At 40.2% G+C, this 13,454-nt stretch overlaps 1 protein-coding gene across 2 annotated transcripts in view; it reads left to right on the top strand.

Moving 5' to 3' along the window:
* Window positions 1-13,454, top strand: part of MYZAP (myocardial zonula adherens protein) — an 86,222-nt gene that overhangs the window by 68,189 nt on the left and 4,579 nt on the right. For both annotated transcript variants that reach the window (XM_032416998.1, XM_032416999.1), the window contains exon 12: window positions 9,422-9,522. In XM_032416998.1, the coding sequence (XP_032272889.1) occupies window positions 9,422-9,522 (101 nt within the window). The remainder of the gene's footprint in view (window positions 1-9,421; window positions 9,523-13,454) is intronic.

Genomic DNA, 13,454 nt, shown 5'->3' on the forward strand with positions numbered 1-13,454 from the left:
TAGTTTTAAAAATCAATATGAATTGTGACATAGCTTATTATGGTCACCCTTCTTTCTCTTAAAACTATCTTTGTGTACACTTTCTATTAACTTTCCCTTTGAGAGACACTGTTGAACATAAGGTATTTCTCAGACCACCTTGTTTCCATAATAATAATTTCCTTCTCCTCCTCCTTTTTTTGATGCCCAAATTGTCACGACTCAGCTGGGGAGAGTTCTCTTCCATCAACTTCTTTGCCTCTATAGCAGGGTTCCTGATGCTTCTGGGCTCATTCTTGCCATCCTCGTTTTTGTCCGGTTTCAAGATATGGTATTGGCTTGTCTCCAAGGAGGCCTGGTTCATTTTAGTGGTGAACTATGTTGAAAACTACCTGGGCATGGGAACTGGTCATGGCTAAAGCACTGTGTCTACTGTTAGGCCAATTTTAATCATGACAGAATTGGGGGCAATATGTGTCTTTTTGAGATTATGAAGTCACACTGACATTTTCCAAATTTAATTATATCACTTTATAATACAGGGTTCTGTTGGCCACTTAGAATTTCTATGCTCTCGGCCTGTTCTAACACCAGTCCTTTTTATACCACAGCTTTCCATCGCCTGCTTTAAACCAGAATGATGCCAAAAGTGGTATTTCAAATATCCTTGCGAAGTTCTGATAGACATATCTGGTAACCTCTTATATTCCATCTTATTAATAAAGTAGCTACCTTTTATTAAGGGCCTAATTGCGGACTCTGGAGCTAGGCTGCCTGAATTCTCAGCTCTGCCACGTACTAGTTATGGGATCTTGAGCAAGTTACTTAACTGCTCTGGGCCTCTGTTTGCTCATCTGTTAAAGGGAGTCTTCTCTAAAATGGTGTCTTCCCCATAGAGTTGTTATGAGGATTAGTTAATATTAAGTGATTCGAAAAGTACATGGCTCACTGTAAATGCCATATGTGTTTACTGTTTTTCCAATTGTCTGGGCCCCAGGGTCTCCTTTCATTGTCACTGATACACATTTCTTCCTCTTCCTTCTCCTCCCCACCTTCCTTTTTAAAATAGAAAATGTGGAACATTTTGGTCTCTGAATCCATCATTGGTACGTACTGATGCTTACTCATCAGATTTTGAGCCCCCCAGCCCCACCGGATCCCTAGAAGTTTGCTCAAGCCTGGCCCCATCAGACTGCATTTTCATCAAGCAATGCAAAATCTTCCTGATACAAAAATATGCTCATTCTTTTTTCTTTTTCTCCCAACAATTTATATTTGCCGCCTCCTGAAGAAGGAATATCCCACTCCCTATTTCTGATATAGAAACTGTTACTGAAATAAAATCTTAAGTATATACCTCCGTAAAGTAGATCAGCTTTCTGAAACTCTGAACTGATTCCATTCCATTTTTCTCTGCTGAAAATTCTGAACTTACAGCAAAATTCAAAGGTCAGAGGAAAGGAGTCTCATGTCCCGGTAATGTGTGTTGTATGGTACGTAAACCTCTCAGCGTGTCCATTGCGCATTCCTGGGACTATTATTAATTTTCCAGGGTACTAGCGGGGCGGCAGCTCCAGGCACCGGGGCTCCATGTCCGCATTTTATTGGACGTACATTCTTGTTTAGTGCATGTGCTACAGCTCCGGCCGCTCCCTCCCCTGGGCCCGAGAGAGTTGGGGGAGGAGGTGGCTGCCGTACATTTGTGACATAATTTCCAAAAAATGCCAAGAGGTGCAGTACCAGGTCCTTGGTTCCTGGAAGGCATGCAGCCTCCTGAGCTGCATTTCAGATCTGAACACAAGGGGGCGGTGTTTGAAAGCAGGAGAACCGTGGAACTGGAGGCTCAGTCCCAGAAGCAACCAACCTTGTAGGGAGCACAAAGCCAGGCAGTAGTGAGGCTGCTCTTTGTGGGTTCGCTTTAGGTACAGTGTGTGGGACGGAGTGCACAGTCTCTGTCTTCCTGGACTGAGTCCTGGCACTTTTCGGTTGTAACTATTTCTTAATCTGTCCCTCTTCTAACTTGTCTCCTATTGCCCATATTCAGGCTGATCTCACCTTCTTTTTTTTTCTTGTCAACCTTGTGTATTCAATTACATAAACCTCATCCGTGTAAAGTGTATAGTGATAGATGGAAACTAGACGTATTATGGTGGTCATTTCACAGTATATATGAATAGCAAATCATCATGTTGTACACCTGAAACTACTATAATGTGATCTGTCGATTAGAGCTAAAAAAAAATAAAGTGTCTAGTTCAGTGACTTTTGACGGTTGTATGTACCTGTGAAACCACCACCACAATCTAGATACAGAACAGTTCCACCACTTCCCAAAGACTCCCTGTTTCCCTTTCTCTGTTCAACTCCAGGCAGCCAGTGATGTTTTTGTTTTATTTTCCAGTGGGAGGGGTCACTTTATCACTTTTTGTCACTATGGACTTGTTTGCATTCTCTGGTAAATGAGGCTCTTTTGTACTCTTTTAAAGTTTTTAGTTTTCTTATTATCGAGTTGTAAGAGTTCTTTTTATATTCTGGGTATCAGTTGTCAGATACATGTATTGTGAATATCTTCTCCCATTTCATGACTTGCTTTTTTCTTTTTTTTTTTTTTTAATTAAGTAAACTCTACCCCCAACGTGGGGCTCGAACTCATGACCCCAAGATCAAGAGGCACATGCTAACTGAACCAGCCAGGTGCCCCTCTTTTTCATTTTCTTGAAGACATGGTTTTTGGTTTTTATTTTTGATAAAGTTCAGTTTATCAACTTTTTCTTTTATGGTTTATGCTTTTTGTGTGCTAAGAAATCTTTGCCTACTACAAAAAAATCATAGAGATTTTCTCCTAGGGTTTTCCCTAAACATTTTATAGTTTTTGCTTTTTAATTGAGATCTGTAATCCACTTGGAGCTAGTTTTTGTCAAACAGTGTGAAGTAAGGAATATATTTTTTTCCACATAGATATCCAGTTGTTTCCTTTTAGCTTCTCTTTGATCCCTATTATTTGTACCCCCCCTTTCTTTGATCAGGCTAGCTGGGGGGTTATCAATTTTGTTGATGTTTTAAAAAATTAGAATAGTTTTTGGCTTTGTTGATATTCTCTGTTGTCTATTTTCTATTGTATTGAGTTTTGCTCTGATATTCATTATTCCCTTCCTTCTAATTATTTTGGTATTACTTTGCTCTTCTTTTTCTAGCTCCTTGAGGTGGACATTAGGCCATTGATTTTAGAGCTCTGTTCTTTGTTACTATCAGCAGCTATAAATGCCCCTGAACACTCTGTTTCAGCAGCACCCCTCAAGCTATGATAGGTTGTATTTTCATCATCATCCAATTTGAAATATTTTCTAATTTCCTTTGAGATTCTTCTTTGACTTATGGATTATTCAGAAGTGTGTTGTTTAACCTCCAAATATTTGAGGTTTTCTTAGATATCATATTGTTTTTGATTTCTAATTTAATTGTTATGGTCAGAGAACATATTTTGTATGGTTTTAATTCTTTTAAATTTATCAAGACTTGTTTTATGGCTCAGCACATGGTTTCTCTTGGTTAGTGTAAAAAAATAGGCATGCTGCTGTTTTTGTGTTCTATAAATATCAGTGAGATTTAGGTGGTTGGTAGTATTGTTTATCTGATTTATGTTCTTCCTGATTTTTGTGTAATTATATCAATTGCTGACAGAGGGGTGTTAAAATCCATTATTATGGTTTTAGACCATCTATTTCTTTAATTTTGTTTTTTTTTACTTCATATATTTTGAAGCTCCGTTATTAGATACACACACATTTTTGATTGTTATGTCCTGGTGATGAATTGACCTTTTCATTATTATGAAATGTTGGTCACTGCCTTGTTCATATTCCGTCTTGAAGTCTCTCTTATCTGGCATTAATATAGCTGTTCCTGCCCTCTTAAGTTTACTGTTTGTATTGTGTATCTTTTCCCACCCTCTTATTTTCTTTTTTTTAATTTTTTTTTTTAAGATTTTATTTATTTGCGACAGAGCATGAGAGGGAGGAGGGTCAGAGGGAGAAGCAGACTGAGCAGGGAGCCCGATGTGGGACTCGATCCCGAGACTCCAGGATCATGACCTGAGCCGAAGGCAGTCGCTTAACCAACTGAGCCACCCAGGAGCCCCCCCCACCCTGTCTGTATTTAATGTGCATCTCTTATAGACCATACATAGTTAAGTCTTGTTTTTTAAAAATATATTCTGATAGTCTCTTTTATTGGAGTGTATAGTCCACTGACATTTAATAATTGATATGACTGGATTTAGGTCTGTCATTTTATTATTTGTTTTCTGTTTACTCCCTCTGGTTTGTTTTGCTTATTTGTTTGTTCCCCCTTTCTTGTATTCTTTTGGATTATTTCATTATTTTTTAGAATCCCATTTTAATGTATCTATTGGCATTTTGCTGTGTCTCTTTTCTCTAATATATTAGCCATTGCTCTGGGTATCACAACATACATTATTAACTGTTCCTAGTCCACTTAAAGGTAATATTGTACTACTTTGTGTAAAATGTAGAAATCTTGCAATGATATAGGTCCATTTACCCCTCCCCCTGCTGTCATAGTTATTATAGGTATCATATTTGCATGCATTATAAACCCACAATACATTATAATTTTTGCTTTAGTCATATGTACTTTAGAGAAATTAAGAGAAAATGCAGTCTTTCATATTTACTCATACAGTATCTATTTCTGATGTTCTTCATTCATTCCTGAAAAATCTCAGTTTCTCTCTGATATCATCTCTTTTCAGCCTGAAGACCTTTTATGTAGCATTTTGTGTAGTGTAGCAACATGGGGACAAATTCACTTAGTTTTTCTTGATCTGAAAGTGAGCTCTTTCTTTCACCTTCATTATTGAATCATAGAGCGTTCAGGGATGAGTTTCTTTCTCTTAGTGCTGTCTTCTGACTTCTATGGTTCTTGATGAGACATCTGTGGTAATTCAAATTATTCCCCTCTATATATGTAACAAGATTGCTTTCAAGATTTTATTCTTTGTTTTTTAGTAGTTTGACTAGGATGTGCCAAGGTAGATTTCTCTTTGAATTTATTCTGTTTGGGGTTTGCTGAGATTCTTGGGGTTTGCAAATTTATGTCTTTCACGAAATTTGGGAAATGTTTAGCCATTATTTCTTTGACTATTTTTCCTGCTCTAGTTTCTTTATCCTTTCCTTCTATGATTCCAGTATCCCTATGTTAGGCATTAGAAATTGTCCTGTAGTTCCAGGAAGCTCCATTTATTATTTCCAATCTTTGCTTTCTTCATTTTATTCTGATCAAATGATTTTTTAAAAAGATTTATTTTAGAGAGAGTGTGGCAGGGGAGGGGCAGAGGGAGAGAGAGTCTTAAGCAGACTCTGCGCTGAGCATGGAGCCAAATGTGGGGCTCCATCTCATGACCCTAAGATTATGACCTGAGCTGAAACCAAGAGCTAGATACTTAACTGACTGTGCTATCCAGGCGCCCCTGATTGATTTCCGTTAACAGGTCTTCAAGTTCACTGACTCCTTCCTTTGTCATCTCCATTCTCTTCTTCAGTCTAGTGATTTTTTAAAATTTCAGGCAATGTATTTTTATGTTCTAAAATTTCCATTTGGTTCTTTTTTTATATTTTCTCTTTCTTTGTGGATTTTTTACTACATCAGTTAGTAGCATATTTTCTTTTACCTCATTGAGCACAGTTATATAATAGCTGCTTGAAAGTCCTTGTCTGAAAATTCCAACATCCAAGTCATCTCAGGATTGGCATCTGTTGATTCTCTTTCACCTTGGAAATAGGTCACATTTTCCTGACTCTTCACAAATTTAGTAATTTTGGATTATAATCTGGACATTGTAAAGGTTCTATTATGGAGACTTTGGATTGTTTTATTGTTCTGAACAGCATTGAGGTTTTTGTTTTAGCTAATGAATTTGGTTAGACCCACCTCCACCCTGCCGTGCTGTTGTGGGTGATGGCTCAGATCTCAGTTCAGTTCTTGAAGCCTTGGCTGCAAACTTCTTTCATTTAGCCCAACACATGCATGGTTCAGGGGGGCGGGGGGGGGGGGTTCCTGCCAGAGACTTGAGCGGAGACTATATACAGAGTTTAAAGTTTCCGCCTTCTCTAACTCCCTCTTTGGCTTCCCCTTTACTCTTGGCAGTCCTGGTTATGCTGGACTCCTCCTACTATTTTGTATCTACCAGAAAGATGATCTTTCTGTTGAATTTCTAAAGTATCTGTGCTGCTGCCATGACGACTATACTGTTTTTGGGCAAAGCTGCAAACAAAAACAAACAACTGAGTCACAGAGAACCCATCCTAAGCATGTCACAGCCCCTACAGCTTGCCTGTCCTTGTTCAGTATTCAAAGACCGTAATACATGTTTTTTTTTTTTTTTTTCCTGTCCAGAGTTTATAGCTATTCTTTGTAGGAGGATCCACTGGTTATGTGCCCCACTCCTCAATGCTATAAATGTGGCTCTCAATCCTTGAACTAGGAAATTGCAGTGGCCTCCTTGACTAATCAAGGAGTTATATTTCCTTTTGCCCAGATTTTTATTTCCTTCCAAGACAGTTTCCACCTGGAAGCCCAGTGACTGAAATAAAAATCTAGTGTTGACTCTGGGCTTATAGGGTTGGGTATAAAGTCCTTGTAAAGGCAGATGTAGCCCTTCGTAACTCTTGCTACCTGTATACTGCAGCAAGGTGCTTGTTCTCAATCTGGTATGTTCCACAATCCCGGAATACTCATCCCTTTCTCTTCCTCTCTTTCCCTTGCATAACTCCAGCAAACCTTCATGGAGTTCACTCATTTTCCCTGTCTTGAGTTCTGCGTCCCCTCTGAGTTCTCCCTTAATATTCTATGGGTCCCTCTGGCATGGGATTTATGACTTTGTTATTTTCTGCTTGGTTGTCTGTACCCCCACAAGACCAAACTCAGGAGTTGCAAATCATGCCCCAATCTTTAACTGCTACCTAGCTCCCCTCACCTAACTTTACACACTACCTGATGCATAGTTTTTGAAATTTTTTTTTTTGCATTGAAATTTAAGAGTACAGGTTTTTCATTTCAGCTTTCAGTGGGTATCTGCTGTGCACACATAGAGTTCCTCTGAAATAGAACAAAGGATTTGTGGCTCCTTGTCCACCATTCACTGTATTCGTTGTATCAGTAGGGCATATTTACTAACCTTGTCTTTCTTTCATGCCCCCTAACTAGAGGTAGTTAGCTCAGAATTATGTGAAATCCTCATTATTAAACTTTACACTGAGAAGAGACAAGGCAGTGGGATTTCTGGAGCTTGTTAATGCGCAAGCCTCTTCTGTCCATGTCTTTCCTAATGAATGCAAGAATCCAACTATTGCTGGGAAAGCTGTGTGTACATGTGTGCACTTGTGTGTATAAATGTTGTACCTCAGGTAGTAAGCCAGCAACATTCTCCCATCCTGAGCATTAGGTGATAGATTTGGAGCCCATCCATCTGCCATGGCTCGTCAGCTGCTGGGGAATCTGGAACGCATTCTCTCCCTATCCACCATTTCCCATTTTTTCTGAAGGGATCCACAGACCTTTACAGAACATGAGTTTGTACCACAGCTGCTGCTTTGCTCCTTAGTATCACCCATTCAGAGCAGGAGCTACCGAGCTGCACCCCACACTCTTTCTTTTGAAACAAATTTGTTTCTTTTTCAAAGAACTTTTCAACTTTCATGTGTTAATCTAGTGTCTTAGAGAGTGATTTAGCTTCAGGTCCAACTTAAAAGAAATTTTTTTTCTAATCATGCAAATTACATGCACCTTATAAAAGTATTTATACATTTATTTATTTAATAAATATTTATCTTGCATCTCTGACATGCTATGCTCTGAGAATATAGCTAAGAAGATAGATATGGTATTGCCTCATGAAAATTTAGTCTTACAACAAGTGTTGATGAGGATGTGAAGAAAAAGGAACCCTCTTGCACTGTTGCTGGAAATGCAAACTGGTGCAGCCACAGTGGAAAACAGTATGGAGGGTCCTCAAAAAATTAAAAATAGAACTAGCACTACTAGGGTAATCTAGTAATCGCACTACTGGGTGTTGTTTACCCAAAGAATACAAAAATACTAATTTTTAAACTTTTAACTAAAGGGATACATGCACCCCTATGTTTATAGTAGCATTATTTACAATAGCCAAAATAGGGAAGCAGTCCAAGTGTCCATTGATAGATGAATGGATAAAGAAGAGGTGTTATATATTTATACAATGGAATATTATTCAGCCATAAAAAAGAATGAAATCTTACCATTTGCAACAACATGGATGGAGTTAGAGAGTATAATGCTAAGCGAAATAAGTCAGAGAAAGACAAATGCCATATGCTTTCACTCATGTGGAATTTAAGAAACAACACAAATGAACAAAGGAAAAAAAAAGAGACAAACTCTTAACTCTAGAGAACAAACTGATCATTACCAGTGGGAACGTGGGTTGAGGGATGGGTGAAATAGGTGATGGGGATTAAAGAGTACACTTTTCACGATGAAAAAAAATAAACTAGTAATATACAAAAAGAGAAAATTTAGCATTACAGAAAAATATAGAAGAACTTCAAAAAACTCAATACCCAGAGATAACCACTGTTAACCTCCTTCTGGATTTTGTGTATGTTTGCCCTTTAGGTGTCAGGCACTATCCCGTCTTCTGTTTTCATTCCAATAGCCTCAACCTTCTTGCTCCTTTGTCCTTCATTTCCCCCATGGGGCAAATTTCCAATTCCTAAGCATCTAATCATCAACCTATGTAATGTTTGGCTCTGGCCTGAAAAAAAAACTATTTAGAATGCTAATTTTAATCCCAAGGAGCTTGTTCTACTTTATATGTTTGAGATTCTGAATTTTCCAAACCTATGAAATACTAATTATTAAGTTATAGAGGTATTTCCCACTAAATTAAATTAATAGACTTACTCATTTTATAGTTTAATAAGGGAGTATTAAAACATGAGCTGTACCTTATTTATAATTGCAAGAAGTGATAAATATCTAAATGCCATCAATAAGAGACTAGTTAAATAAATAATGTACATCCACACAATGGAATGCTATGAACCCATTAAAATAGCTTGTTGACATAAAAAGAAAACTAATAAACATGGCAAGATATTCACAACAAATTGCTGAGTGAAAAAACCCCAAATTTAGCACGGAACAGGGTATTTTGTTTTCACTGATGTAAAATTGGATACATATGTATGTACATGCACAGAAAACTATCTGTAAGGAGGCAAACAATCTATTTCTTTAATTCCTACTGTGTAAGAGATGCTCACTAAATACATTATGATAGATATCCATGTCATAGGGGAAAATTGGATAACACATATTATCACGCATGTTTGTGGGGGAACCTATTTGCTTGACTAAAAGTACTTTTTTTCCTCCTCCCTAGAATAATGAACTACAAAGCAGGTTGGACTATTTAACAGAAACCCAGGCCAAGCCTGAGGTGGAGACCAGAGAGATTGGAGTGGGCTGCGATCTTCTCCCCAGGTATTTGGAAATTTCCTATTTTTCTGACTCAGATTCCTCTCTGACTTAAGAAAATACTTTACGGGGCTGTGATTACCAGAATTGCATTCTTTCTATCAAAAATATTTTTGCAAAGATAAATGGCAACTGCCGAGGGGTCTGGCTCGTTCCTGTGGGAGCGGGGGCATTGTGCAGGACAGAGGGCGTAGTGAAGAGAAGGCTGGGGAAGCCATGTCTGAGAGGGACAGGCCCTGTCAGGAAGTGCATGCGTTTGATCCCCCATCCGGTCGTTCATTCACTCAGCAAACATCTGTTGAGTACCGTCCCTGTGCCAGATGCTTATGGAGAGGAATGAGATGTGGTTCCTGCCCCACATGCAGTCTGGAAGGGGAGACAGACATGGAGGCAGACATTTACAACAGTGCGAGAGGGACCTGCGAGGGGCTTTGGTAACATAGAGGAGGGAGGGTCTAAAGCTTGAAGAAATTCATCTCTTCCCCGGTGCCAGGACACAGTCTAGTCAAGCACTGGCTCAGCGTCACAAATAAATCGATCTGTTTCAGTCACAACAGATGAACGGTAACCACAACCTCGTTTGTTCGGTTGCGTTTCTGAGCTCGAGGGCTGACCTGTTTGTCTTTAAGCTGCTCCCCATACCCATGCCTGGGTCTCTCCCTAATAAAATTAGAGTCTGTGATCCAGTAACCAACCCACCATCTCTAGGTGCTCAAAACTGTGCTCAGCCCGAAGAGGACATAAAACAAGGTGATGATGAGGATGCTAACGGCATGTGGCTTGTGATTTAGGTAACCAAAGTCACAAAGTACCTCGTATACTCTGTGTAGGAGGGTGAATTCCTGTGTGATCAGGGGCATCCTTGTGTGTTGTGTTTGGTATTAGGCCAGAAAAATGCAGAATCCTGGAACCTTGAATGGTTAGATCTGGTGGGAAGTGGTGGTAAGCCCATCACCAAGCTGGGATGTCAAATACCTTGGGTCTAGTCCCCTCGCTAGCAGCAGGGTGCATTCAGGTCGGAATGTCTTTGCTGGGGCCTCCGTTTCCCAATTTGTAAAGTCAGTGGTTTTGAGTAGATGATTTCTCAGGTTTAACCAGCTTAAGCAGGGAAGAAGATACGTAAATAGACTTGAGGTCTCATCAATATGGGGGACAAAGTCCTGATAAAAATATAGCCAAAAAGAATGGTCATGTCCAGGGACTCTGAAATATAAATAGTTTTGCCATTTCTCTCCTTTTTTATTTTTCAGGAACCAAGTGGTTTAGTCCACTTTAATTGCCCACATAATAAATCTTGTTTGGCTTAAGACGGGTACAAAACTATGTCTGAAACCAATAAATTGTTTGTTTTCTAATTCCCACATTTTGGCTTAAAACAAGGTTTTCAATTTGCATGCCGAAGGATAGCCTGAAGCAAACTTTTATGGCTAAGTTATGAAACCACAAAGCGGTTTTCATAATGGAAGTGCTGACAGACCCTTAACTTATGGCCATGGTGAACTTGGAAGCCACTTCAGCATCTAAAAGCAGCTTTTCCATAAATGTAACATTTGGTTTCCCCCAGGATCCATCTTAGCGCTTTCACTGCGTAGGTCAGTCAGCAGAGGAAATGAAAGCTACATATTCGAGTTTCCGAAAAGGCAGGGTAAGATTCCATTCGTTTCCTCTCCGATATTTATTAAGTGCCCACTATGTGAAAGGGGCCACGCGGGATGGAGTGGCAAGGAGCACGGGGTCGTTAGATTTCACAGCAGTAGTTTCTCACCTGTGCTTCTTGGAGCTGCCTCGCTGGGCTCTGGGCTCTGTGCTTGGGGCTCAGGGAGAGGCCTCCGGATGCCTCAGGGGGCGCAAGGTGAGCAAGGAGCTGCCCTGCGGGGGGACCCTCCCCCTCCTGAAAAACAAAACGACACAAAACTGAAAAACTCAGCTTTTAGTGTGTTTTAGATGTTGGACCCCAAGTACGATTTTGTTTGAATAAAGAAACTGGAACCCCCTGGTGGAATTTAATCCCCATGTTTTGATAGCAAAATCGTGGCTCAGAGAGGTAAATGATTCACTGAAAGCCACACAGCCAGGATTAGAACCTGGTGTGGTACTTGTGTCGTTTTAAAATACTCAATAGAGTTGCTAAATTGTATTGTGTATGTTCTAACAAAATTCCTGGTTCTTACTTGGACTTTGAACTTGCATCTACTACAAGATCTTATGGTGTTTTCCAGAATATTTTGAAAATGGCCTCCTCTGAAATGTTTTAGATGGATGAAAGTATTGCATTAAGCCTTAATTCTGCAGCTGAGTTTCGTTCTCACTACCTGTTCTCTTACAAAGGACCTGGCAGTGTGGTCCAGTTGGGGAGCCTCAGGCCGTGGGGCTTCGCTGCCCAGCCAGCTGTCAGCCGAGCACAGCCTTGGGCGAACTACTTAATCGCTCTGAAGCCTCCATTATTTCATCCTTAAAATGGGAATGAAGAGGACAATATCAAATCTCATAGGGTTTCTATGAGGATTAAATGAAAACATGTATATATAGCATTTAGTATGGTAACTGGTTAAGTACTTACTTAAGAATAGCTATTATTACTATTAACTACACCAAAGCTCTGATTTTTCATGTAAGACACCAGATCAAATATAAGTGAATTTGGGTGTGCTAAGACAATTTCATTAACTTATTAGTGATTTTGTTCAACGGATTGATGGTGCTTCAAGTCCATAGTGCTTCAGTATGCATTAAGCTCTCCAATTAAACTCTCTGTGGTTTGCAGCCCTCTAGACAGTGCATAAAACTCTGGAAGGCCCCGTGGTGGATGAGGCCCTGTCAGCCGAGATGTCAGAGCGGTCGCGGCGTGATCCGGGTGCTTGCGCTCGCAGCCTCATGGGGGGAGGAGTGAGCTACCTCGGACTCATTTCTCCCTCTACCTGGACCGGCTTTCATGCTGTGCTAACAGCGTCTGACTTAAAATTATTGCTGCTTGATTTTTATGCTGGAAAAATTCGAAATCAGCCTTTTCTTTACTTACGGAGCCAGTAAACCCCTTTTGTGACCTCCTCCCCATATCACCACCACTTCCCTATTTGTGCCAACTCTGTGGACTCCATGGACAGGGACCCTGGGCTCTCATCCCCTAGCCTAGCACTTTCTTGATGCTCCATAAACATGTGTTGGCTGATCTGCCTCTCGCTATATCTACAGCTTTGGGCAAATCCCTAATCTCTTTGAGTCTCAGTTTCTCAGCCAGAATTGGAAGATTCTGACAGTAATTACCTGGGTGGCCTGCTGGGCTGAAGTAGGATACAGGCATAAAGTGCCCAGCGGAGTGGGTGCATTTTCCTATTTCCATTGATGCTGCCACGACTTTCCCGGGGCCCTGAGGTCCGTTCACTGAGGACACCTGTGCCCCAGGACAGCCTCAGTGCCTGTACAGGGCTGTCCCCCTTTAGTCCCACTGCCACCAGGCTGCTGGAGACCTGGGTTCTCTAGGTCTAGTCGACTGAATACCACCTTCTGTCTCCGGTTTCTCAACTCCTTCCTCTCTTCATCTAACCCTTGCATTCCATTCGTTTCTAGACAGCAAGGATCTTACAGCAGAGCAAGGAGGGAGGGAAGGGGTGAGAAGGCACTCACTGTGATTTCAGAGACTTTTAAACACCTATTTTTAAAAAAGACTCGAGTTTGATTTAAAGGTTCAATACAGGTTAATGAAAGCCACTGAGAGCAATTTCCAGTCGCTAGCCTGCCTTCAAAGAGAAAGATGAAAAACAAGAAACAAAAAGAAAAGAAACTTTTTCTCCTTGCCCCTTAGTGACACTTGGTTTCCAGCAAGCTCATAAATTATGTCTTAATAGGTGTGATGTAATGAAAAATATTCCCCATGGTCATAAGTGCCGGGCACATAGTAAGCGCTTTAAAATGCCAACATTTTTATACTTCTGTTGTAG

Source organism: Phoca vitulina, unplaced genomic scaffold, assembly GCF_004348235.1.
Source record: "Phoca vitulina isolate PV1807 unplaced genomic scaffold, GSC_HSeal_1.0 scaffold20, whole genome shotgun sequence".
NCBI lineage: Eukaryota > Metazoa > Chordata > Mammalia > Carnivora > Phocidae > Phoca > Phoca vitulina.